Source organism: Patagioenas fasciata, chromosome 5 (assembly GCF_037038585.1).
Source record: "Patagioenas fasciata isolate bPatFas1 chromosome 5, bPatFas1.hap1, whole genome shotgun sequence".
NCBI lineage: Eukaryota > Metazoa > Chordata > Aves > Columbiformes > Columbidae > Patagioenas > Patagioenas fasciata.
This window is the reverse complement of record NC_092524.1, coordinates 35,209,903-35,231,634: the sequence shown is the minus strand read 5'-3', so window position 1 is coordinate 35,231,634 and position 21,732 is coordinate 35,209,903. Positions and strand designations below refer to the sequence as shown.

Sequence of the window (21,732 nt, the reverse complement as noted above, 5' to 3'; positions counted from 1 at the left end):
TGACAGATGGAGCCAAAAATCATGGATTAAACGAACTTAAACAAAATTTTAGAAGGATAGCCCACAGACTAGGAGAATGAGATGTGTGTATGTAGGACAGGAAGATGGTGGTGATCAGCTGAAAAGTGTACAATACAGACATGATGTAGACGGTGTAACATAAGGGGTAGATAACGTCCTGGGTTTGGCTGGGATAGAGTTAATTTTCAGGGGAAGCTGGGAGGGGACACAGCCCATATGGCATCATGCTCAGTACATAACTGGGGGCACCGCGCCAGGGAGGGGTTATCACAGCTCGGGAGCAGGCTTGGCATCAGTTTTCTAGGTGGTGAGCAATTGCATTGTGTATCCCTTGCTTTGTATATTCTTTTATTGCTATTATTGTTGTTGTTTATTTCTTCCTTTGTTGTGCTGTTAAACCGTTTTTAATCCAAACCCATGAGATTTACTTTTTTTTTTTTAACCAGTTTTCCTCCCCATCTCAACACAAGGGGGCAGGAGTAAGTGAGTAACCACCTAGTACTTAATTGCCAGCTAGAGCTAAACTAGGACAGAAATTGTTTGTTAATTCATAATCTAAACCTAAGACTGCAACCTCCATTCCTATTCTCAAGCCAGAGAACAATAGCCTTGGGCTGTTGCATGAGATAACAAGGAAACGTTGCTACCTGCCTTGGTGCTTACAATTCTCCAGCTATGAAGGTGTTGGTTGCCTAGACACCTCAATCCTTAAGTGGAATATTCAATAAATTCACATTACATTGTGCCCATAGAGCCATCAGTGTTCTGGTCTGGAGGACTCTCAGCAGTGCTTTTCCCAGGATAAGCATCACTGGGCTCAGCCAGGAACACACTTGATGTCTGCGCTGCTCAGTCCCACTGGATGCCGAGGAGCTCACAGCTCACACTCCAGAGCTTCTTTGCTGCCTCATCGTCCCGACCCCGTGGAGATACGTACGCTGGCTGGCAATCACTGTAAGAAGAACATTTTGGTTTTTTAAACTTTTTTAAGCCAAAGATCTCCATCTGCATTAGCACACTGAAATATCTGTGTTAAGATAAGGGAGTTGTTTCAAGACCAGCTGAAGCAAGCTGGGAGACTATCTAGCAAAAGAGCAAGGGTTGGTGCTAAGCCACCTTTAGAAAGCTTTCTTTCCCAATGGCACCAAGCACTGGCAAGCAAGTCTCACTCTATCTGTTGTCTCAACTCTTAAGGAAACCTGAATATGCTCTACTATGTACTCTTCAACGTACATTCTCATGAATACCACTAAAAAGGGGTATAAAAATGTGAACAGAACTTCTTCAGGGGCACTTTTCTAGCAAACAGGCCACTCTAACAGCTCTTCATCCTAAACTGTTTATCCCATCCTACTCATCCCCCTCTCTTGCCATTGCTCAGGAGGCAAAGCTGCCCCAGAATAACCACCCTGTAATAACCATCTCTGGTTATCCTTTTTTCCAGTATCCTCTGAACTCTGTCTCCTTTCTGCTCAGCTCTGGCAATCAGACAGCACTTTGTGTGGAATAGAGATCGCGTGTTCTCATCTGTAATGCCGGGTGCTGCAATAACATGGGAGTTTAAGAGAACAGAGGCAATTGCACCTCGTAAGATTTCTACCCAGCCTAATGTCCTCAGAGCTCCAAGTGCACAGTCTCGATGTTCCTGAAGTGACTCTGGTGGACTCCACCTGTCTCGCTGTGGCATGCAAATTCTTTTCTTAATATCTGTCTTGTGCTTTATATTCTATTGCCTGGAGAGCGAAAAGCATTTTTGGCTCATCCAAGGTAAATAATGAATTTCTGTTGAAGCTCTTCATTTCCCACCAAGTCCAGAACTCCTTTCTTTTTTGAGTTTAAAATCCACCAAGGTTTTCTGTACTCCAGCACATAAAGGCTCCATTTATATCCTGGGACACCAGTCATCCAGGGAAGATTAAGACATCTATTTATATACTCCAGTCTGATTAAGATGGTACAGACCCCCAAGTGAAGATCAGACCAAGTCATTACAGAGACTAATCTGGTTGCATATCACAAGAGGAAAAAGCTCTGCAGCGATGCAAAGGCTCTAACGTCATCCATGTGAAAAAAAAGAGAGATGGCAGATTCTCACGTTCTTTTCCCAAACAACAGTGTCGTTACTCTGCTCTGCACCCAGTGGAAAGCTGAAAGACACATCTGCATGAAGCTGTTCAACGGGCAGCTTTCAAACCCAGGGTGACACTGACTTGGAACTGCTACGGGCTGTGGTTTTGGTGAGGGGAAAAGGATTGACCATGCAGGGGCCTGGAGTAAGTCAAAGAAGTCAAGGAACAATATCGTTGGTAGTGGGTGCTGCACAAGGAAGTTTGCAGAACAGAGCAATGAGCATCCCAGCAGGAGCTCCTCCCAGCTGGTGCATCTGCCACACAGGAGAATCAAGTTGTTTTGTCACATGCTGCTCCTGAAAGCCTCCCCTCCCAGCTCTGCAGCACCACCAGCCCTCCCGGCTCCCTGGGAGCACAGGCCCCCTCTGCCCCAGTGGGGTAAAACTACGAAGAGAACCAAAGTGTTCTTCCCAGGATTGACCCAAGTGACCTCATTAACTAAACGGCTCCACTGAAAAGTGATTTGCCCAAGTCTCAGGCAGATCAGGATTAGAGCTCTGAGCACGTGACAGCCATGCCTGCACTCTGAGTACAGTGATATTCCTAGCACTGAAGGATCTGCTGTTGTGTGAAACGTGACACAGGTCAGGGATTTCTTCTAATACAATAACCACTGCAACAGACCTGGAATGGGTAATGCTCTAGTATTTGTCACTCTTGGTCTTACCACTTAGCCTCTTACTGGTCTTAATGAAGCCTCCCTTCTTAATAAAAAATGACAGTAAGTCTCATTTTCCCCAGCCAACAGCATTCTCCCATCAGCTTGCACTCACCTGAAATACTGTCCTGTCACAGAGTTTAGCTCCTCTGCTACTGCACAGTAGATACTGGTCTGAGCTCCTTCAGAGGGTGTCTTCAAGAAGAATGAGAATAACTTCCACAGCCACATCATTAATAACGAGTGCCGGACCAGATCAGAATACACAGAACCAGGATGGAGAACGTTTGCTGTGACTTTAGTGCCTGCAGCAAAAGAAAGCTGTCCAGGAGAAATCTGCATGCATCACTCTTGTCATTAAAAAAAAAGGGTCATCTACTGCTCAGTTCTACTGCAGATATTTTACAACTTAAAGTACGAGTCCAGGTGTGGGTACAGAGAGAGTGAAGTCCTCTGTAGTTCCTGTTTGCTGGAGCATCCCCTGCTCCCTTCCAAAGAAGGCAGTCACTACATGCCTTTGACAAAACAATGTGCTAAAGGGCCTGGGTGCTAAAACAGCAGCAGTTTCCATCAGGGTTTTGAGAGCACCAGCTTCTTTGGATTTACTGTAATACTAATTTCCTAAAGAGGACACTGTTTCTGTTTTAGTAAAATAAATACTACTTAAGTTTATGAAAAGGACTGAAGGACATGGCTGTGATAGATGTTGTATTTAAGAGGTACTGACTAGTCATACACTTCTGTTTCTAGAGGCCATCAACGTTTAGGGCACCTGAATATGCATTCACTTTTCTATTGGAGACTGCAATTGTACTTCAGTTCTTCTGTTTTTTTCAGCTTCCACCCATGTACCACAGTTGCCTGTGTGGGTACAGCTAGTTTTTTTACATGCAACAAACAAACAAACAAACAAAACATTAAACTGTGCTCAAGTATTAAGTTCCTCTGTTCTATTCTTGTAAAGACAATTAGTGTTTCAGGTCTCCCGGTCTCACAGAAAGGAGATATTTTCTTCTTGCAAAGAGCTGCCAGTGATCCTTGCCTCAAATCGCTTCATTTCTGCATAGCCAGTGGCCCGAGCTTTCTCCAATCCACTCTCCTCACCCATAGTGCTCAAAAGCCAGGATAAAACCACTCCTCTCTCCTTGGGACTTGCCTTGCAGCCGCCTTGCCAGCTCCCGGGTGAAGAGCACATTAGCCAGTTTGCTGTGACAGTAGGCGAGGCCGCGATTGTAGCTCTTCTCACCATGGAGGTCATGGAAACGGATTCGGCCAATGTGATGAGCCAGCGAGGACACGTTGACTATGCGGGCTGGGGCAGACTGCTTCAGACGCTCCAGCAACAGGAAGGTCAAGAGAAAATGACCTGTGGAGGAGAGGAAACATCATCCTTCTCTGCTGGATTCCCCTCCTGGGGTTTCATAGTGCTTGCAACATATTACATACATGTTATATCTTACTGCTGCCCTCATGTCAAGTCCAGGGAAAAGAAGTCCCCCCTGAATCAACAGCTAATCATTTTTGTGGCCATTAAATTCTGCTCTTCAGTTTCAAAATGCGGAAACTGTCATACATTTCAAATGTTCCAGGTAACATGTGCAGATACTTAAACTGGGTCCATGATAAGCAAATACATTGCGTTGCATCTCCAGAACTCTGTAAGACTGCACTTCCATCCTTCCCCAAGAAGCAAGCATGAGGAAGAGAAACTCTGGAAGCAGTGCTTCCCTCTGGCATTTTGCCACAGATACTGAATGCAAACTTGCCTCCACCGGCCTTACCAAGATGATTGACGCCCAGGTGCATCTCAAAGCCATCCGCAGTCTTGGAGTAAGGGCATAACATTACCCCAGCATTATTAATGAGAATATGGAGCTCCTTCTCCTCTGTAAGAAACAACAGACGTCCTTAAACTGGGAAGCAGAGAACAAAGACAGACAAGAAGGTGGCACAAGTCAGCTAAATAAAGAAACCCATGCCTGTCTGAGGTGAAGCCACAATACATCAAAATAATAAGTCTCCTACCACAAACTAGCTCATGGCCTCCGACAAGCCTCTGCTGTAAAACCACAAGGCCTAACACAGTACAGAGATGTGCCGGTCGAGATTTGGCATTTGCTAGAAGAACATACAGCAATCCTTGGTAACAAGTTGTCACTGAAAACAAGGATCCAGAGATGGTACCTGCTAGAAATTGCTCAGCAAACTCCCGGATGGACTTTGTATCAGCCAAGTCCAGTTTTTTCACAATCACTTGCTGGTTCCCTGTCTCAGCTCGGATTTCACTGGCTGCAGCTTCTGCCTTCGCTGTGTCTCTGCAAGCGACAATCACCCTCGCACCTGCAAGGGGGCAAAAAGAGCAGGAACAGAACCTGAGATCACTGGAGCACACAGGATGATCAAGGCTGGGACAAGCAGTCTGACTACACACAGTTCTTACAAACAAGATATTGTGTCTTTAGGGAATTGGCATCACTCAGGGGAGCAGATGGAAGGGACAAAGCCTTTCCCACTATGTTGCTGTCTCCGATCCAGCCCAAAGCTGTTTTCAGAGCAGGGAAACGCACATCCGAAGTGCTTCTGTCCAGGTTCTCCCAGCTCAGGAGTGTGCACCACAACAGTGCTATGATAAGGTTATATGCCCCTCTAACGGGGATGTCAAGCGAGGAGCACATGAAGGTACTGGGAATCCAGCCAGAGTAATTTCTAAGCGGATTTTGAAATGGGAGTTTAATCTCCTTACCAGTGACTGAAAAAGCATGTAAATCAAGTTTGCCTGAAACATGAATAACTAAAGCACACAGCAGCATGGACCTGGCATATCACAGCTTCAAACAAGCAGAACTCAGCAATACCAGGAACTCCCCCAGTCCTCTCAAAACAGTTGCAGTGCAGAGCGTGTTCATGTCACAAGGTGCATCTTTGGAGTTCAAGCAATGAAACCAGTTGAGAAACTGGGGGTTTTCACTTCAGTGGTTACAGGCTCTCAAGGAGCAACACTTAGTGTCATCTGAAATAGCTTTGGAATCCAATTCACTTAAATGTAAGCATAAAATATTCTTCCCTCTTGTCCAGAGAAGGGACTTCTGACACACAGGCCCACACACATCAGCCACACAGGGCTGCTGCTGCTGCTGCTGGACACTGACTTGCCTCTTCGCGCGAGGTCTCTGGCCGTCTCCTTCCCAATGCCGGTGTTGGCTCCTGTGATTATCACCACCTTCCCCTCCAGCCTGGCTGTTGACTTGCACCGTCCTCCGGCGACATACCTCCTGCAACAGAGGACGGCAGTTGTCATGCAACAGGGTCCGAGGGCAGCTTTGCTCCTCAGGGGACTTGGGTCAGGACTGAGCACACAGATGTGGTGGCTGCGACCTCCACCAGCCCTTCCTGGGCCACTCGACCACCTGGATACTGGGGCAGGGCAGGCATGATTTGGGGAGAAATATTCCCATTGTGCAAGTGCAGTGAGACAGGCCACTGAGGCACCCACATTCCTGTAGCTCCTGCCAAGAACAACTCCCCATTGTGCAAGTGCAGTGAAGCTGGGAAACTGAGGCACAAGTGCTTTCAGTCAGGACATGAAGGCTTGCTCCATATGGGAAGAGATGTCCTTTCTGCCTGGGAAAGGTGTAGCAACCATCAGTCACTTTTGGCGGTTTGGTACACCTGCTACCCAGGACTCGGCCAGAGCAAAACGGTACCAGAACTGTACAATCCGGAGAGCTCTGGACATTGCCAGAATATTACCTGATCCTAAGACTGGCTACAGTGGAAAAATACTGACTAAGGTCAATGATCTTGTGACCCTACAGTGAAGCTCTTTGAGCTCTCCTGAGTCCCAGTGGACTGTGGCTCAGCACCTCCCTGCGAGGTGGGACGCTCCTGAGACATCCCGCAATGAACTGATGCTACAAAGCTGTGGGTGAGGACAGATTCCTTGAGCCTCAGTGCATCACCCGTTGAGAAATGCCAATGCAGCGCAGTGGGGTCCGAGGAGAGCTTCCCTTCTTACGGGACTCAGATCAGGGTTGAGCACCCAGGTGTCACCCCAACGGTCGGGATCACCGATGCGCTTAGGGCCCCGGGGACTCACGGACATCGTTACCTGAAGCGGTTGATCACGATCGTGTCGTGACCGGGACACCGGGAACTCTCGCTCCAGGGCCTCCCCGCTTTACAAACACCTGCGGGGCGTGGCCGGAGCGCGGAACCGCTGGCCCGGCACGGGAGGCCCCGCCTCCCCCCGGCCCCGCCCTGGCCCCAGCCTGGCCCCACCGCCCCGCCCTCGAGTCAGGTAGAGCTCCCATTGGCTACCGCCGGCGCCTTGGCCAATGGGCTCTGCGGCGGCACCGTGAGGAGAGGTTAGGCCCCGCCCCCCGGGCACACCGGCGCGGTGGCCGCTTCTCACTGAACGCTGCCGGTTCCGTGAGGGGGGTAGACCCCCCAGCTACGCGCCGCTCCGGTGCCCGGGCTGAGCCTACCCCAGGAGCGCCCCAGGTCCTGCCGCGAGCGTGTCAGAGTTACCGAGGCGCTGGGGCTGGAGAAGCGTGAATGACCCCCGGCCTCGTCGGGGCTGGACAAGCGGAATCCCTTGTGTCCACCCTCCCGCCAGTCAGAGCCGATCGCTGCGAGACGCGGTGTGCACGCCGGCTCCGCCGCCCACACCCGCCGCACCGCGGGGCGGAGGCCGCCGCCGCCGCTCCTCGTACACGCGCGAGAGGCCAGGTCCGCGCTCAGTAAGACGCACCTGATATAGGGCGCTGCCACGAAAAAGAGAACGGGGAAGGAGACGGCGGCGCCCAGCGCCGCTCCCCAGCAGGTGAGCATCTCCGTCGCCCGGTCCATTCACTCTGCTCGCGCCCAGCGCTCCGAGGCGGCCGCCCCGCTCCGCTCGTCTCGTCCCGCCCTCTCGGCCCCGCCCCCGCCCGCTGCACGGGGACCCGTGTGGCGCCTGCGCGGCAGTGGCCGTGTGCTAAGGAGATGGTACCAGCTGCTGCTGAGTGCTCTCGCACCGGACTCGCAGCAGATCCTGCTCTTCGCCGTGGCTGTGCCCCCGCTGGGAAGACCCGCTGTGGGCAGGAGGCCGGCCGGCCCTGCGCCAGCAACCGCTGCCGGATTCCCTTGGCAGCGCACTGCTCTGACTGGGCTCTCTTGGAACAAGCTGAAATGGCAATTTTAATTGCACTTTCCGAGTAAAAAACCGAAAAATATCTGAAGAGAAAGCCCAGCGGCTGTCTGGGAGACACTCAAAACCCAGTGTTATAACCTCACGCCAAAGTTATTGATACTAACCCCAGCAAAACCGATGAGATGATGCGTATGTACCCGCAGGCAGGCGTTGAGGGCTGGGATAACGCGGTGACGGGCTCGGCGCTGCTCGCTCTCGTCCTTCCCAGAGAGCGCCAGGAGCACAGGGCCCCGGGCAGCGGACGGCGTCGCCTCCTCCCCGCGCTGCGCCGCGAGCTGGCTGCGCTGCTGCCGGCGCCGCGCGTGCCGCCGCGACGGGCACAGCCGCCTGCCCGGGGAGACTACAACTCCCAGCAGGCAGTGCGCGCCGTGAGGGTTCCCCGGCCCAACCTTGTCCCGGTAGGCCGTCCGGCGCCTGATGCGTCTTGGTGTCGCCGACAGTCTTGTCGCAACGTGTGGGGAGCAGGCCGCGGCGGGCTGCCCGCGCTGCCGCCGTCGTGGCGTCGTTTTGCAGTCAGGCGGCGTTCCTAGCACCCACCTGCGGCAGGGGAGGCGCACGTCGCCGCGGATGACGGAAGTGCCTTCAAGGCAGCACCGCGGTGTCGCGCAGCCGCCGGGAGGTGGTACCGGTGGCCGTCGCCGAGCGCGGCGGGAGGAGGCTGCCTGCCATGGCGGGCCGCGGCTCCGGCTCCTCGGAGCACCTGGAGCGGCTGCACGAGATCTTCCAGGCACTGCACAGAGACCTGCGGGGCGTCCCCGAGCGGTTGCGGGGCAGCGCGGCCGGTGAGGCGGGACCGGGCGGCGGCAGCTCCTTGTGCTGGGGAAGGGCGTCGCGGTGCGCGGGCAGCGCGCTGGGCCTGAGCTGCAGGGCCCTTGTAGGGATGTTCGAGGTGTTTCTCTCTGGATAAACTTGATTTAGCAGCCGTGAGGGCCAAGTCTGTTTAAGAAGGACTGTGCGGGGGGAAGGGGTTTGCCAAGGCAGCTGCGGCAGTTCAGTGCGTCGCTGTGGGGCGGCGGCTGCTGAGGGCGGCGGGTGGCTTCGCCAGGCCTGGCTTCACGGGGTCTTGTTCAGTTGCTGCTACAGATGGACTGGCTAAACTGCAGTGCTTTGTTTTGTTTGTTTGTTTGTTTGTTTGTTTGTTTTTGGTCATGGCAATTCTGATGGCAGAATTAAAATCAGTTTTTATTATCATAACTGTCCATAACCATTTGTAGACATACTGGAGAAGATTTGCATTTTAAATGACTGTTTTAGAAGTCTGGTTTGTGCACTACCTGCCCACATACTAGAAAAAAATTGCTGATCAAGCTACACAAAGTTAAATCAGAAGCAAAACTTGATTTTGCGGATATTCTTTATACCATATCAGTGGGTAAGACATGCTGACAGAACACTTCTATGTAGGACTTGGCCTTGTGCTTCTAATTCAGTTCTTAATACTTGGCACTATTCTGAGAACCGGAAAGGGAAGTGATCTGACACAGAGAATTTTAGTAGTTTCACCAAGTTTCTTTAACTAAATATTTCCTTCACATGAGAAACATGATACACAGTTACCGTGAAGTGCTGTACCTAAGCTTAGGTTTTGTATCACAGGAATGAGTAGTGGCCATCAGCCACCTTCTGCAATAGTCTTGTCATTCTCCTAGAGTTGATCAATTTTGCATATTTAGGTGTAAAATAATAAAAATGGTTTGTTCAGAATATACCAGCCTGTGATAGATAACACAGGCTATGAAGAGATTAACTTTCCGTTTCTTATGTGCATTGCTGTTTAATAATGAGTTAAGTTTAGGGTCAAAGTCCTCGTCGTCAGCTTTTCCAAAAAGTTTGGTGCAAGAAAGGTATTCAGACCTTCAAACAACCACTTTCAAAGCTGACTTAATTTCACTAGTAATCAACAAGAATAAAGAGCATAGAAGAAAAAATCTCCTTTCTTGTAGGAAATCCTTATTTCCTTGTAGAGAGGAGAGTGGTTGGTTTCTTGGTGAAATGAAGCTTTGTCAGGTCTCCATGGAACTGGCCTGGTCTTGAACAATGAACACTGAGCAGTGGGCTTGAATGATGTGTTTACAGGCAGCAATTTTTGCAATGCTTCTAGATCTTTTCCTCTGGGCAACCTGTTCCAGTGTTTCACCACCCTTCTTATAAAAAAGAATTCTTTCTTATGTCTAGCCTGAATCTCCCCTCTTTTAGCTTAAAATAATTTCCACTTGTCCTGTCACTACAGGCCCTGCTAAAAAGTCTGTCCCCATCTTTCTTATAGGCCCCTTTTAGCACTGAAAGGCCACAATAAGGTCTCCCTGGAGCCTTCTCTTCTCCAGGCTGAACTACACCAACTCTCTCAGCCTGTCCTCACAGCAGAGCTGTTCCAGCCCTCTGATCATCTTGGTGGCCTCCTCTGGCCCCTCTCCAACAGGTCAGTGTCTTTCCTGTGCTGAGGGCTCCAGAGCTGGACACAGGACTCCAAGCGGGGTCTCACCAGAGCAGAGGGGCAGAATCACCTCCTGCAACCTGCTGGCCACCTTCCTTGTGATGCAGCCCAGGGTATGATTGGCCTTCTGGGCTGCAAGCGCACATTGCTGGGTCATGTCCAGTCTTTCATCCACCAGTACCCGCAAGTCCTTCAGATTACAAATATTTACAAACTGATTTTTCAGACATGCTATGAAATGTTAACATGACTTAATGTGACCTAAGATGACTAAGCCGTTAAATTTATTGCTGCAAAAATCGTGGTAATATTTTTGGAAAGCATTTCTTAGAGAGGTTAAGATAAGTCAGGAATTTGTGTATCTGGTGAAGGCATTCTACTCCTCCGGTGTGTTTGTTTGCTTCTTATGGGAAATGGGGTATATCTTTGTTTTTCAAGTTATCTGATCCTGAAAATTTCAGGAGCTGACAAAAGATACCTTGCACACTCTTTTAAGATGATTGACACACTCCCAAACTCAAGGGAGGACAGAATCTGTAGTCCTTGGGACATCTTTGAGGGGCAGAGGTTTGGAAATGCTGTTTCACTCTATATAAACAAGATAACAAATTCCTAGATCTAGAAACAATTTTTGTTTCCTTCCAAATATGTAAGAAGGCATTTTAAACAGCCCGTATCAGTTTCAAACAGATACTTTCCTCTAAATTGATTTAGTTAACTGTGCTTTTCTACTGAATCTGTTTCTAACTGGCTGAATATAAATCAGTTAGATGTCAATGAGCACATTGGAATGTTACTGTGGCTTAGGTACTTTTTACTTTTACTGCATTAAAAAAAGTTCTCTCAATGTACTTTGAATTACAGTTTAATTTGGAGTGATATGAATTAAATTGCTCAAGATATTCTGTTAGGCCAGACCCATTATAATGCTTTCAAGCCACATTGCCTGATTTATTTTTGGCGTATCAGCAAAGTCTCAAACCGTGGCTACTTGAGGTTTGGAAACTAGGATTTGTTTGGCTGCTTGTTTATAAATGCAGTGTCTTCTCAGTCCGCGGGGTTGGGGACAAAGAAGGTCAAATAGAACTTTTCCAGTGCTGCACTGGGTTTCCATTAGTTTGAAACAGCAGTTGTTTTAAGAGACATTACTCAAATCATATTTGTGAAATGACCTGTATGAAGCAAAATATTGACATCTGGAGGCTATTTTCCTGCAGTTCATGGCCATTATTTCACTGGTAGCCCAGCTGCACAAGGAATTGCATCAGCACAAATGTGCATGGCAGCAAATCATGGAAGAAGTTGGGGAGAGTGTATTGAGGAACCTGCTAAGTCGGCATTTCCCCCTGACTTAACTGGGCTGTGACGCTGCATTTCCAGATACCATCCTGTGTGTCATAATGTAGCTTAGTCTGTAATTACTGTGCGCTGCTGGAGGGCATGCCTTCTTAGATGACGGGGTTTAATTCTGTTTTAAGTTCTCTACAGTTCAAATTCTGGGGCCTAACATGAATTTGAACCAAAAAGGAAAGCCTGCAGCTTAGGCATGTCCTGCATGTGAGAGGAATATAAAAATGTTTTGATCACTTCAGGTTTTTTTCCTATTTTCTGTTGAGAGCTCAGTAGTTTAAAAACTGCTTCTTTTGCAGAAGACTATATTTACAGACAGGTGTTACCAAATATTTTTTTACAGCAATTATGTTTTCATAATGTCTTTAATTTTGTCTTTAAATTTAATCAAATTACAGAAGTTTTACCAAGATGACTGTCTGCATTTTTTGCTACCTAAATTTTATTTAGGATTGAATTATTCTCTCCTGAGAGAGATGAATTAGGCTTGTGCATATTTATCAGACTTCTGATAGAATTTGGTTTCATTCTCAGTACAAGAGGCCTCCAGTGGTCATCTTCAGTGCTTTTGCAAAAACTTATATGTTGGAGAATGGTTTAGTTGTACGAGCAGAGCCTGTTCTGAAGGCCTTAGCATAAGTAGCAAGACTAGGCCGCAGCGGGAACCGCTGACTGTTTCAGTAAGATCAGCAAGGTCACTGAGACCTTGGCAGAGTTTCACAAACAGCTTTCAAGAGCACAAGAATGTAGAATAAGCATAGCTAGCAGCTACAAGTAGGAGGACCATGCAAATGTGACTGTTAGAGCTTAAGCCAATTAGTAGGTGACAGGTATGCATAATTATCGTGAACTCTATAAGTATATGCTGTTCCGGCTAATAAATCAAACTATGCTTTATCACTCATATTGAGTTGACCTGTGTGTTCCTCCACCACTCAAACTTATAGAACGTGGTTTTGCTCCACAAGGAGAATTTCAGAATTATCCTAATTGATTGTGGATATTAGAGAGGTATGATAGCTGTTTAACACATGCAAAATACATGTCTTAAGGTTTTGTTTTAAAATAGAATAACAGGTGAATGGGTGAAACCCATTCTTTGGCCTTCAAAGCCCTAGGTACAAGTATCTTGGCAAATGACTGTCTCAGACAACTAAAATGTATAGTTTTGTTGGCTAATTCAAACAACTGATGTCATTCCAGAAGAGGAAAGCATTTGGACATTAATCTGTGAACCTGAGGTGATTCCTTGATGTCATCTTTTATCTCTGAGTACTCTAGAATGCTTCTCCCATTTTCCTTGTTACTTTATGACCATGAGAATGCGGAGTGCCCTGTCTGCCAAGAACTTCAGGGCTCACTTGAAACCGTAGATTGACTTGATGTTCTGTTCAAATCCAAGTTATAGTTTCAGCCATCACTGGTCTTGCCAAATGTGTGCAAAGAAAAAGGAATATTTACCAACATGTTCTCTTTGTTATTCTGTCATGTTAAATGTTTTCCAATGTGCAATTCTATCAGTGGAGATTGGAAGTTTGAAAAATTACTTGTTTTGTCTACCAGAGGTAGTGGCTAGCGTTTGGAAGGGTGGTTTCTGCTCTCTTCCCAATTCCCACCCCCTTGTGAAAAGTTGTGGTAAGAACAGGCTGTTCCCATTTGGGGTAGACTTTGACCTGGCATCTCTGTTATCAGCCGTCTGTGGCAGCTTCCTTCTCTGTAATGGATTGAGGTGGCGTTCTGTTGTCATTTCTCTATAATTTTTCTGACATACTACTTTTTCTTTCACAGAGGAGAAGAAAAAACTAGTTCGAGAATTTGATGAGAAACAGCGTGAAGCAAATGAAACGGTAAACATAAGCGTAGGCTTCTGGCGTTTCTAACCAGCTGAAATATTGATGCCTTAAAAAGGGCAGTACCTCCAAATTTTACTTGCTTTATGGATCCTATTCTGACAGGCAGATACTGTATTTTTTTAATGGTTGATTAATTAATCTGATAGACGGGACTGTGTGTCAAGAGTCTTGTATATATACATATACGGAGATAGGCAAATATTCTTACATGCCTTGTTTTTTTTTTGAGTGGTCAGTTTGGATATCACCTTCCCCTTGTTCAGCAAAGGAGAGTGATAGAGGTGCGGGAGATTGTAAGGAGGGCATGGAGAGAATTTGTCATGCTTTATTCCTCTAACTTAGTGAGTTTTATTGACGTGTATCCATGTAGGTGATGTATGAGATGGAAAGCTCATATTGTGAGAGAGCTCATACTGAGGGACAGCTGTAAGCGTTGTGAATTTGTAACAACTGTCACTAAAAGCTGATATGAAAATTCACACATCCAAAATCTCAGGGTTTACAAATCCAGACACGGATGTTCAGACTGTGAATTTAGTGACATCCCTACCTCTGCAACAGATCTCTGTGATGTGATGAGGAACTGATAATGCATCGTATAAATGCTTAAACTGTATTTCAAAGCTAGAGTGATGTTTCAGAAAAATCAAGCCTTTTAAACTTGGCAATTTAAAAATTATCATTATTATTGTTATTATTTTCCTTTTTTTTTTTTTTTTTAGCTTGGGGCATTGTGTGTCTGAAACCCCATTTTGGCTGAGCAGCACTGTGCAGAATGGTGCACTTGATGTTAGATGAGTGGTATAGGATTTGGGGTTGATCCCCTTTGCCCAATCACATAAAAACATGTGAATCCTTTCATCTGGTGGTGAGTTTTGAATGTAACTGCTGCTAAGTGCTGTAAAAAATAAACACATTTTATTTTGTTAAAGCTGCGGGAAATGGAGGAAGAACTGAAGTATGCTCCTCTGCCTTTCCGCAACCAAATGATGAGCAAAATCCGGGCGTATAGAAGAGACCTCTCCATGTTCCAGAGAGAGATGAGAAGCACAGATTTGGGACTGGGCCCTGGAAGTCAAGGCGATATGAAATACGGGATCTTCTCCACAGAAAATGAACAGAGTGTGAGAATTAGATATAAATTTTGTTTAACATTGCTGTGATTGCTTAGAAATAATAATCCAGATGTGTTGTTTATAGTGTTTCTACTTCAATCCACTTAGCTTCTGTGCTTCTGTAACTCCTTGTATATCTCTCTGCATATAACATTAATATCTTGGAGGAGAAAGAACCTGGAACTCCTCGAGTGCCATGCAGCTAGTAACTTACACAAGATTCTGTACTGGAATGCTTTATTTAATCATTCCTCTAGAGCAGTGAAAACACATCAGTGATGCAACTGGCTGAGAAGAAATGTTAACTGATCTAGTTTTAGTCTCCAAAACTAGCAACATGTGTGAATAATGCAGTGTATAAGTACTTCAGTAGAATTATCTTTTAAGCAATCTCAGTGTAAATAATGTCAAGAAAGTACAAGAAGTCATCTTCTAGCACTTTGTGCACTCTGGATGTGCTCATACAGTGCAGGAAACACACCAATTTCTTTGTTTATTAGATATGCTTAGACATATCTGAGTTAGTGAAATTGAAAATTGAATCTGCTTATTATCTTCAAAGTACTGTCATCTGTACAGAAAGTTCATGGAGGTGGGCTCTGATTGCTCTGCCTTAGGTAAGGAAGGTTGGAGGGAGGCTCTTTCTGTAGCATCTCCTTCAGCAGTAGCTTGGTAGATTTTCACATTTGATCCCTCTTGATTGGTTCCTCTAAAAGCTGAGGGCAGGGTGGTAGATTAGACTTTCTGAAGCTTAAGAAAATACTCTATTTTGAGCTACCTTTTGACCCCCAGGTCAGCAAACATTTGTTATCCTCTGCCAAGGCTACTGGCATGAAAAGAGGATCTTTGTTATTTAGCAGTCCATCTGTTAGTGCTGTTTGTTCCTAATCCTTTTGACTGTCAGCTCTTAGTGACCTCCCTGGCAACCAACCGTGAAGTCACAAATAAGTCTGAATTTAGATATGAATGTAAGGAGAAGTTAGCATCTGGAAAGCAAAGATATTATTTTACTGTAAATATCATTTGGAAAAGTAAATTGTTGCAAAGACATGTTTTTTTTGTAACTTTCAACTCTTCAGGTGTGTGTCCTTTGTCAAGGTTTAACTGGGTTTGTCCATTATTTTACAATGTGAACAAGAACTCTTTCAAAATTAACTGGGCTACATCAGTTAGTATAAGAAGCATGCACAGCTAATACAGATGGATGGCCTATGGAGTCACGTCCTAATGTTTTAATGTCAGAAGCCTAATACCTCTCTTCGTGCCTAATGACTAAGCTTATGTTATTTTTCAGACTAATCTGCAGTCACAGAGGGTGCTGCTTCTCCAGGGAACAGACAGCCTGAACCGAGCCAGTCAAAGCATCGAGCGCTCGCACCGAATTGCTGCTGAAACAGATCAGATTGGCACAGATATAATTGAAGAACTTGGGGAGCAGCGGGAGCAACTGGAACGCACCAAGAGCAGAGTAAGCAGAGGAACCGTGGGCTTTGTATTGAAACAACCTGCTGTCAGCTTAGTGGGATCTGTGTGCCAGTCATTACTCTTAGAGACCTCCCCAGGCGGGGTAATCCAATTGATGTTCCTACAGACCAAATCCAGGCTACCATGTTTCTATGCTGTGCTTAGAAAAGGAAAATAATTACTGTAGAAGGGCCCAAAGCACAATGGCCAAATGTCTGCTGCCATGTCTGTGCAAGATTTGTAATTAGACCTATAAACCTGCTAAAAAATATAGCATTATTAAAAAATTGCAGATTTAAAAGAACGCTAAGGAGTTGCCTACCACAAGATTACTAGTGAAGTTTTGATCTGGGAGGTGGCTAGCAAGTTCTAATGAAATGAAATTTAATAGAGTGTAAATTACCTGATTACTAACTTTCCAATATTTGTAGGTTAGCTAAGGAGGGAGGAAGTGGTGTCAGACAAGAAGCCTGTTGCTCATCCTTGGGTCAGGAAGCTCTGCTGCTACTGTGGAAGCTTTAAAAAGTAGTTAATTTGTACTGTTTACACACATATGCGAAACTGAGAATTTGATTTTTGAAGTAGCAAACTGATGGGATTTTCTGTGTGTGCAAGGGATCCTGAACATGAAGCTTTTAGGTGAGTGACGTGCAGGGAGATGCTGAGTTTGGCAAGTTAAGCATGCTCAGCAGAAACAAAAAGCACATCCCTTTCCTGGGAGTTACATCTACTCATTGCAATAGAGCCTGTAGCTTTTTCATTTAAGTAGCTGTTTGATTTCAGTCAGAATTTGACTTGCCCTGCTCCCAAATTTGGGTTGGAGAGCAGGAAAGGAAAGATGATCATAAGATTTGTAGGTATAGTTTTTCTGTTCTTTTTCTAATTAAAAGTATTAGTCCTTTAAGCATGTCGGTCTGTCCACAGATTGTTCATGAAGCTGTGACTTTTATTGTGAGGCTTTTAGGCATTGTGTTGCTGAACTGTATTAACCACACTTTCCAACAAGAAGCAGACTTTCTTCTTGCTTGGTCTTTCACTGCAAAAATTGGAAATCTAGTCTGCTTTGAATGGACTTGGTAGCTTTCTTCTCAGCTTGGGCCAGTCCATCCCAGTGCAAAGTAACGTACATACAGCACTGGCTTTACAGCTGAGGGCAGCAGCATAAACTGCAGAGGAACGGCAGGTTGGTATCTGTGATGGGAGGTGACCTGGCTGACCTGTCACTGCCCTTCAGGCTTTGCAAGTGGAATAGTGAAATCTTACCTGGATACCTCCGGTGGCCGTACATCATGAATCCTCTGTGAGACAACCGCTTTTCTAGCTGTCCGTAACATCACTTAATTATGTGCTGCTTAACAACTGACTGAGAAATACTTCACAGTTCCTTTCTGAGCATTACAAAGCTGAAATGGATTATGTATTAACAGTTCAGAGCTTCTTTCTACTGGGTCACTTAAACTTGTCAGTGCAACACAGTTTGTTCTTTGCTAGAAATTGAAGAGCATTTCAAACAGTTCCAGATATGCACTGAGGAGAACACCTCAGTATCATTTTCTTCTGGTGTCAACTAGAATAATGAAATTTAATGAAAGGAGCTAATACTAACTATCTGATGCTGAAGGGGCAGAAAGTGATCCTAAATAGCCTGTCTTCATTTGTATCTAAGCAAAAGTATACCTGAAAGTCTTACTTCCTCTTTAGAAAGGAGACAATGCTTCCAGCTTGTATTGTGTATAGAGAACAAAGTTGTCTTTGAATTTTGAGAACATAGGGTTAGCCTTGGTCCCATTATTAATTGCAACATTTCAACACCAGCTATTTCCAGGTGTGTTTTTGCAGAGTTGCTGTATACTGCTTCAACTGACAAATGACTTTTGTTTCTTCTTAGTTGGTGAATACAAGTGAGAACTTGAGCAAGAGTCGCAAGATTCTACGTTCCATGTCCAGGAGGTGAGTAGTGTGACTGACTTAGCGCATTGTTGCCTGCTGGTTTGAGGCAAAGATACAGAGTGTCAGGTGGAACTGTAGGGCGGTTTTAGGGGATGTGCAAACAGAATGTGTACCCATGTGCAGATGCTAACTTGTGTTTTCTCTTCTCTGGCAATTACTTAATGGAGTACAGGTAGTTGAACACTACTGAATTTTTGCTGCTTGTTTAGGATAATACAGGGTCTTTAACTGTGCCCCAAGATAAATTGTAGTGAGGACACAAGCAAGTTACAGTGAATTGCTAATGGCAACTTTAGATGCAGTTCCTTGCTATTCAGGTTGAAAAAGCTGTGTCTAAGTCACTGCAGCATTGAGTTAGAGGTCTGATGACACAGACAAATCCGTTCAGCCCACAGTAATGCCCTAGAGTAGCTGGACTATCACATGAGAAACTCTGAGCCTGAGCATATACTATTTTTATGACTAAAGCCTTCACTGCTTAAGTTAGAGTTTCTTAACTACATGGTTTAATTATCCTTATAAAGCGGTTCATGGAGTATATTTCCAGTGGGTACTTCAGGCCTAACACCCTTTCCTTTATACCCATTGCTAAAAGGAAGTTCTGATAACTGTATAATTTTCCATAGTAAAAGGACATTGTTGAGATTTTATAGTTTTACTTCAACTACATGGTTCCAAGTAAAAGCAGCACAGGAGTTTAACTGATGTTTTCCTCTTTGCTTAATTGAATGACTAGGCACATTCAGAGCAGAATGATCTGGCTTATGTGGGACAGGGGAAGAAGAACAGAACTGCTACTGTTAAAGTAGAAGATGTAGGCAGAATTTCCTTGCTGCTTAAGAGCTGTCTTGGGTTTTTTATTTTTTAACTCTAGAATAACCACTAACAAGTTGTTGCTGTCAATTATCATCATCCTGGAACTCGCCATCCTAGTAGGTGTGGTCTACTACAAGTTCTTTCGCAGCAAATGAATCTTCATGACTAAGAAGACCTTTTCCACTGCTGAGGAACTGGATGGGCTGTCTGTTCCGTCTGACTGACTGAGGATTGAACTGTCTCATGAGACAGCGTGTTCAGCTGAAAGTGTACTGACACTAGAAAGACAGAATGGGAGGAAAAGGAAAATGCAGAGACAGACTTGAATTACTGGTAAGATTAACAAGAAGGTAATAAATATTTTATTGTCTCAATTTGTATATACTTAACTAAATGAATAAATCTTGGTATGTAATAAAGTAGCCACCGATCAGTGGAAAAGCTAGTTTATTTAAAAATTGAGAAGTTAACAGTATTTGCCAAGTGTTGACATTCTATCCACTCAAGTGCCTCAGCAGAGTTCTATAATGTCCGGTGTACCCCGCACTTTGGGTTCTTAAATCCTCACTTGCTCTTCGCTGTCAGATTCATCTGGAGAACTGGGTGTTGGGAGGTTATCAAAAGCGGTGTGTGCTCCTTCCCGTGTCTGCCCAAAGCATGTTGCTATCACATCGACTGCAAGACTGGCAGTTGCGTTCACTTCCTCTTGAGAAGCTCCAAGCAGTGGATTGACTTCAACCATGTCTACAGCTGAAAGCATTCCTGTGAAAATGGTTTACTGTTTGGTTACTATGAAAAGGGATAAAATCTCTAATAGGGTTTATTTTGTAGCTTTTCATTCATTGCAGCAATTCTGATATTTGAACTCGTGACCTGCTGTACCAATGGCACAAGTTAAATTAGCTCCCAGGTGAGGGATGAGGTCATCATTCTTAGGTGCAAGTTTGTGTTTTTAATTTGGTTCTTTCTTACATTGTCACTACCTCATTCATGCCTTCAGCATTTGGGGAAAAATAAGTTTGATGTTCCATATACACTTACAAGAGGAATATTTTTTTAATCTTGTTTTCTCCCAGTATAAAAATTAAGAGATTTTTGCCATCCTATTCATGATACTGTTGACTGTTTTTTCTCCCTCTTTTACTGCAAATAACTAATTCTTTAAACATATTAAATAAAAACTCCATGGCATAAGGAGAAAAGTCCTCACATATTGAGTCGACTGTAGTATTCTTAGTGAAAGCTTGATTTGTTAACCTTGAGTCCTAGAATGGCACTTCAAACTGTTCAAAATTGTTTGCATCCTTTTTTTTTATTCCAGATGTCAATTTTTACATCTCACTTCATGTGTTTAAGAATAGGGAACAATATTGTACAAGATGACAAAGTGGGGTTTTTTTTGCATTACTTGTTAACAAAAGTAAATAAAATACAAAACGTATTAAGTTCAAGTTGTTGACATTTAAGCTGCTTCCAACACCTGGGGTATTGCCCAACCACAGGACTTCTTTTTCCCTTACTGAAGGTTTTACTGACTTTGTAGGCACCTCAGCTTTGACTACATTTATCTTATCTAGTCACACAGGAAAAACATAACCAGTCTGAGCTCTATGTAGTTTGTCCTGTCCTTGCTTAGTCCAGTACTGCTGGTCAACTCGTACCTGTGTTGTGTATCTCCTCTGTGATGTACATGCCTTCTCTGTAAGTCAGTCCACCTATAACAGGAGTCCCAGTTGCTGGAGCCAGTGAGGGATCAAAAGCATCAATGTCAAAACTCAAGTGAATTGGTCGCTGTCTCCTGAGACAGAATAAAATAAGAAAAACAATCTCAGAACCTTAACCTTTTTCTGCATGTATTTTTTACTGTCCAGGTTGATCAGCAAAGTAGCATCATGCACCATGATGTTGTAGAGGTCCCCCCTTAAGTCCTATACCATGTCTTAGATCATTTGGAAATAATATCTTTGGACTCTGAAACATCTTTTTAGCTCAGAACCTTCTCTAGTACAGACTGGGAAAACCAAAAGTTTGACATTTTGGTTTTGCTGAGCATCTGCTCAGGTGTGATTTGGCTGAAGAGAAGTACTTCATTTCTATCTTACTTAGTTCATACCTGGTATTTGTCTCTTTATTTGGAAAAAAGGTAGGGAAAAGTGTGATATAATCCTGCCTTTTCTTCTTTTGTACAGAAAGACAGGGTGAAAGGCTGAAATATTGATTTACATGGCATCTAGGACAGAGGAAGCACCAAGCTTGGGGCTTTCATAGACAGCTCATCAAGATGAATGAGAGATTCTGCATTTTTCAGGTCAATAGTTGAAGGATGCCTGTAAACTGTGTGTAAGCCTAGTTAAAGAAAAAGTGAAGGATAATCTCAAACTGGAAATGTTAGTTACATGTACTGCATTAAGTCTGACAACTGATGACAGCTTAATAAATGGCCCTCTGCTTGCAACTCAGATGACCTATTTATGTTGTAGGCTCTGTACTTCCAGCTCACTGCAGATGTTCAGTAGGGAGGAGCATCTGGATTAGCACTTGCTTTACATGGCACAGCTGCAGTGAGGAAGAGGGAGCACCCTTGCAGATACAACAGCATGCAGCACAGATCAATGGACCTTGTTCTGCTTACAGGACTTTGTTCTGCCCCATGGGAAGAGGTTACCCTTTCTAGCTCTGATCCTCTCCCAGTGTCCCTGGACTGGCATGATTTGCTCCCTAATCTGGTTCCCAAACTTGAACAAGGTCAGA

At 45.0% G+C, this 21,732-nt stretch overlaps 3 protein-coding genes across 6 annotated transcripts in view; 1 reads left to right on the top strand and 2 right to left on the bottom strand.

The window, feature by feature from the left end:
- Positions 1–352: 352 nt before the first annotated feature.
- Positions 353–7,741, bottom strand: LOC136101807 (retinol dehydrogenase 12-like). The gene is made up of 7 exons (XM_065838273.2): positions 7,559–7,741; positions 5,962–6,080; positions 4,993–5,148; positions 4,590–4,694; positions 3,965–4,174; positions 2,924–3,113; positions 353–973 (listed from the first exon to the last, which is right to left on the bottom strand). The coding sequence occupies exons 1-7, from the start codon at positions 7,654–7,656 to the stop codon at positions 871–873; spliced, it is 981 nt and encodes a 326-aa protein (XP_065694345.1). The 5' UTR covers positions 7,657–7,741; the 3' UTR covers positions 353–870.
- VTI1B (vesicle transport through interaction with t-SNAREs 1B) overlaps positions 7,608–21,732 on the top strand; it is a 16,125-nt gene continuing 2,000 nt past the window's right edge. The window contains exons 1-6 of one of the 4 annotated variants that reach the window (XM_071809313.1): positions 7,608–7,630; positions 13,572–13,630; positions 14,569–14,760; positions 16,046–16,219; positions 18,104–18,165; positions 19,040–19,403. In XM_071809313.1, coding sequence (XP_071665414.1) covers positions 14,578–14,760; positions 16,046–16,219; positions 18,104–18,165; positions 19,040–19,136 — 516 coding nt within the window. In that variant the 5' untranslated portion in view covers positions 7,608–7,630; positions 13,572–13,630; positions 14,569–14,577 and the 3' untranslated portion in view covers positions 19,137–19,403. Of the gene's footprint in view, positions 7,631–8,419; positions 8,782–10,313; positions 10,419–13,571; positions 13,631–14,568; positions 14,761–16,045; positions 16,220–18,103; positions 18,166–19,039; positions 19,404–21,732 lie in introns of those variants that run through there. The other 3 variants (XR_010651387.2, XM_065838274.2, XM_065838276.2) reach the window with 3 other exon arrangements.
- ARG2 (arginase 2) overlaps positions 19,412–21,732 on the bottom strand; it is a 23,090-nt gene continuing 20,769 nt past the window's right edge. Inside the window, exons 7-8 of the mRNA XM_065838272.2 lie at positions 20,643–20,779; positions 19,412–19,743 (exon numbers count right to left, since the gene is read on the bottom strand). Coding sequence (XP_065694344.1) covers positions 19,538–19,743; positions 20,643–20,779 — 343 coding nt within the window. The 3' untranslated portion in view covers positions 19,412–19,537. The remainder of the gene's footprint in view (positions 19,744–20,642; positions 20,780–21,732) is intronic.

Excerpts from the sequence above, each read along its gene's own strand:
- LOC136101807 (XM_065838273.2), bottom strand. The coding sequence starts at position 7,656 with ATGGACCGGGCGACGGAGATGCTCACCTGCTGGGGAGCGGCGCTGGGC. Across the intron at positions 5,149-5,961 it reads CAGAGACCTCGCGCGAAGAG|GTGCGAGGGTGATTGTCGCT; the intron begins GCAAGTCAGTGT and ends GCCCCCTTGCAG. Across the intron at positions 974-2,923 it reads GTGACAGGACAGTATTTCAG|TGATTGCCAGCCAGCGTACG; the intron begins GTGAGTGCAAGC and ends TTCTTCTTACAG.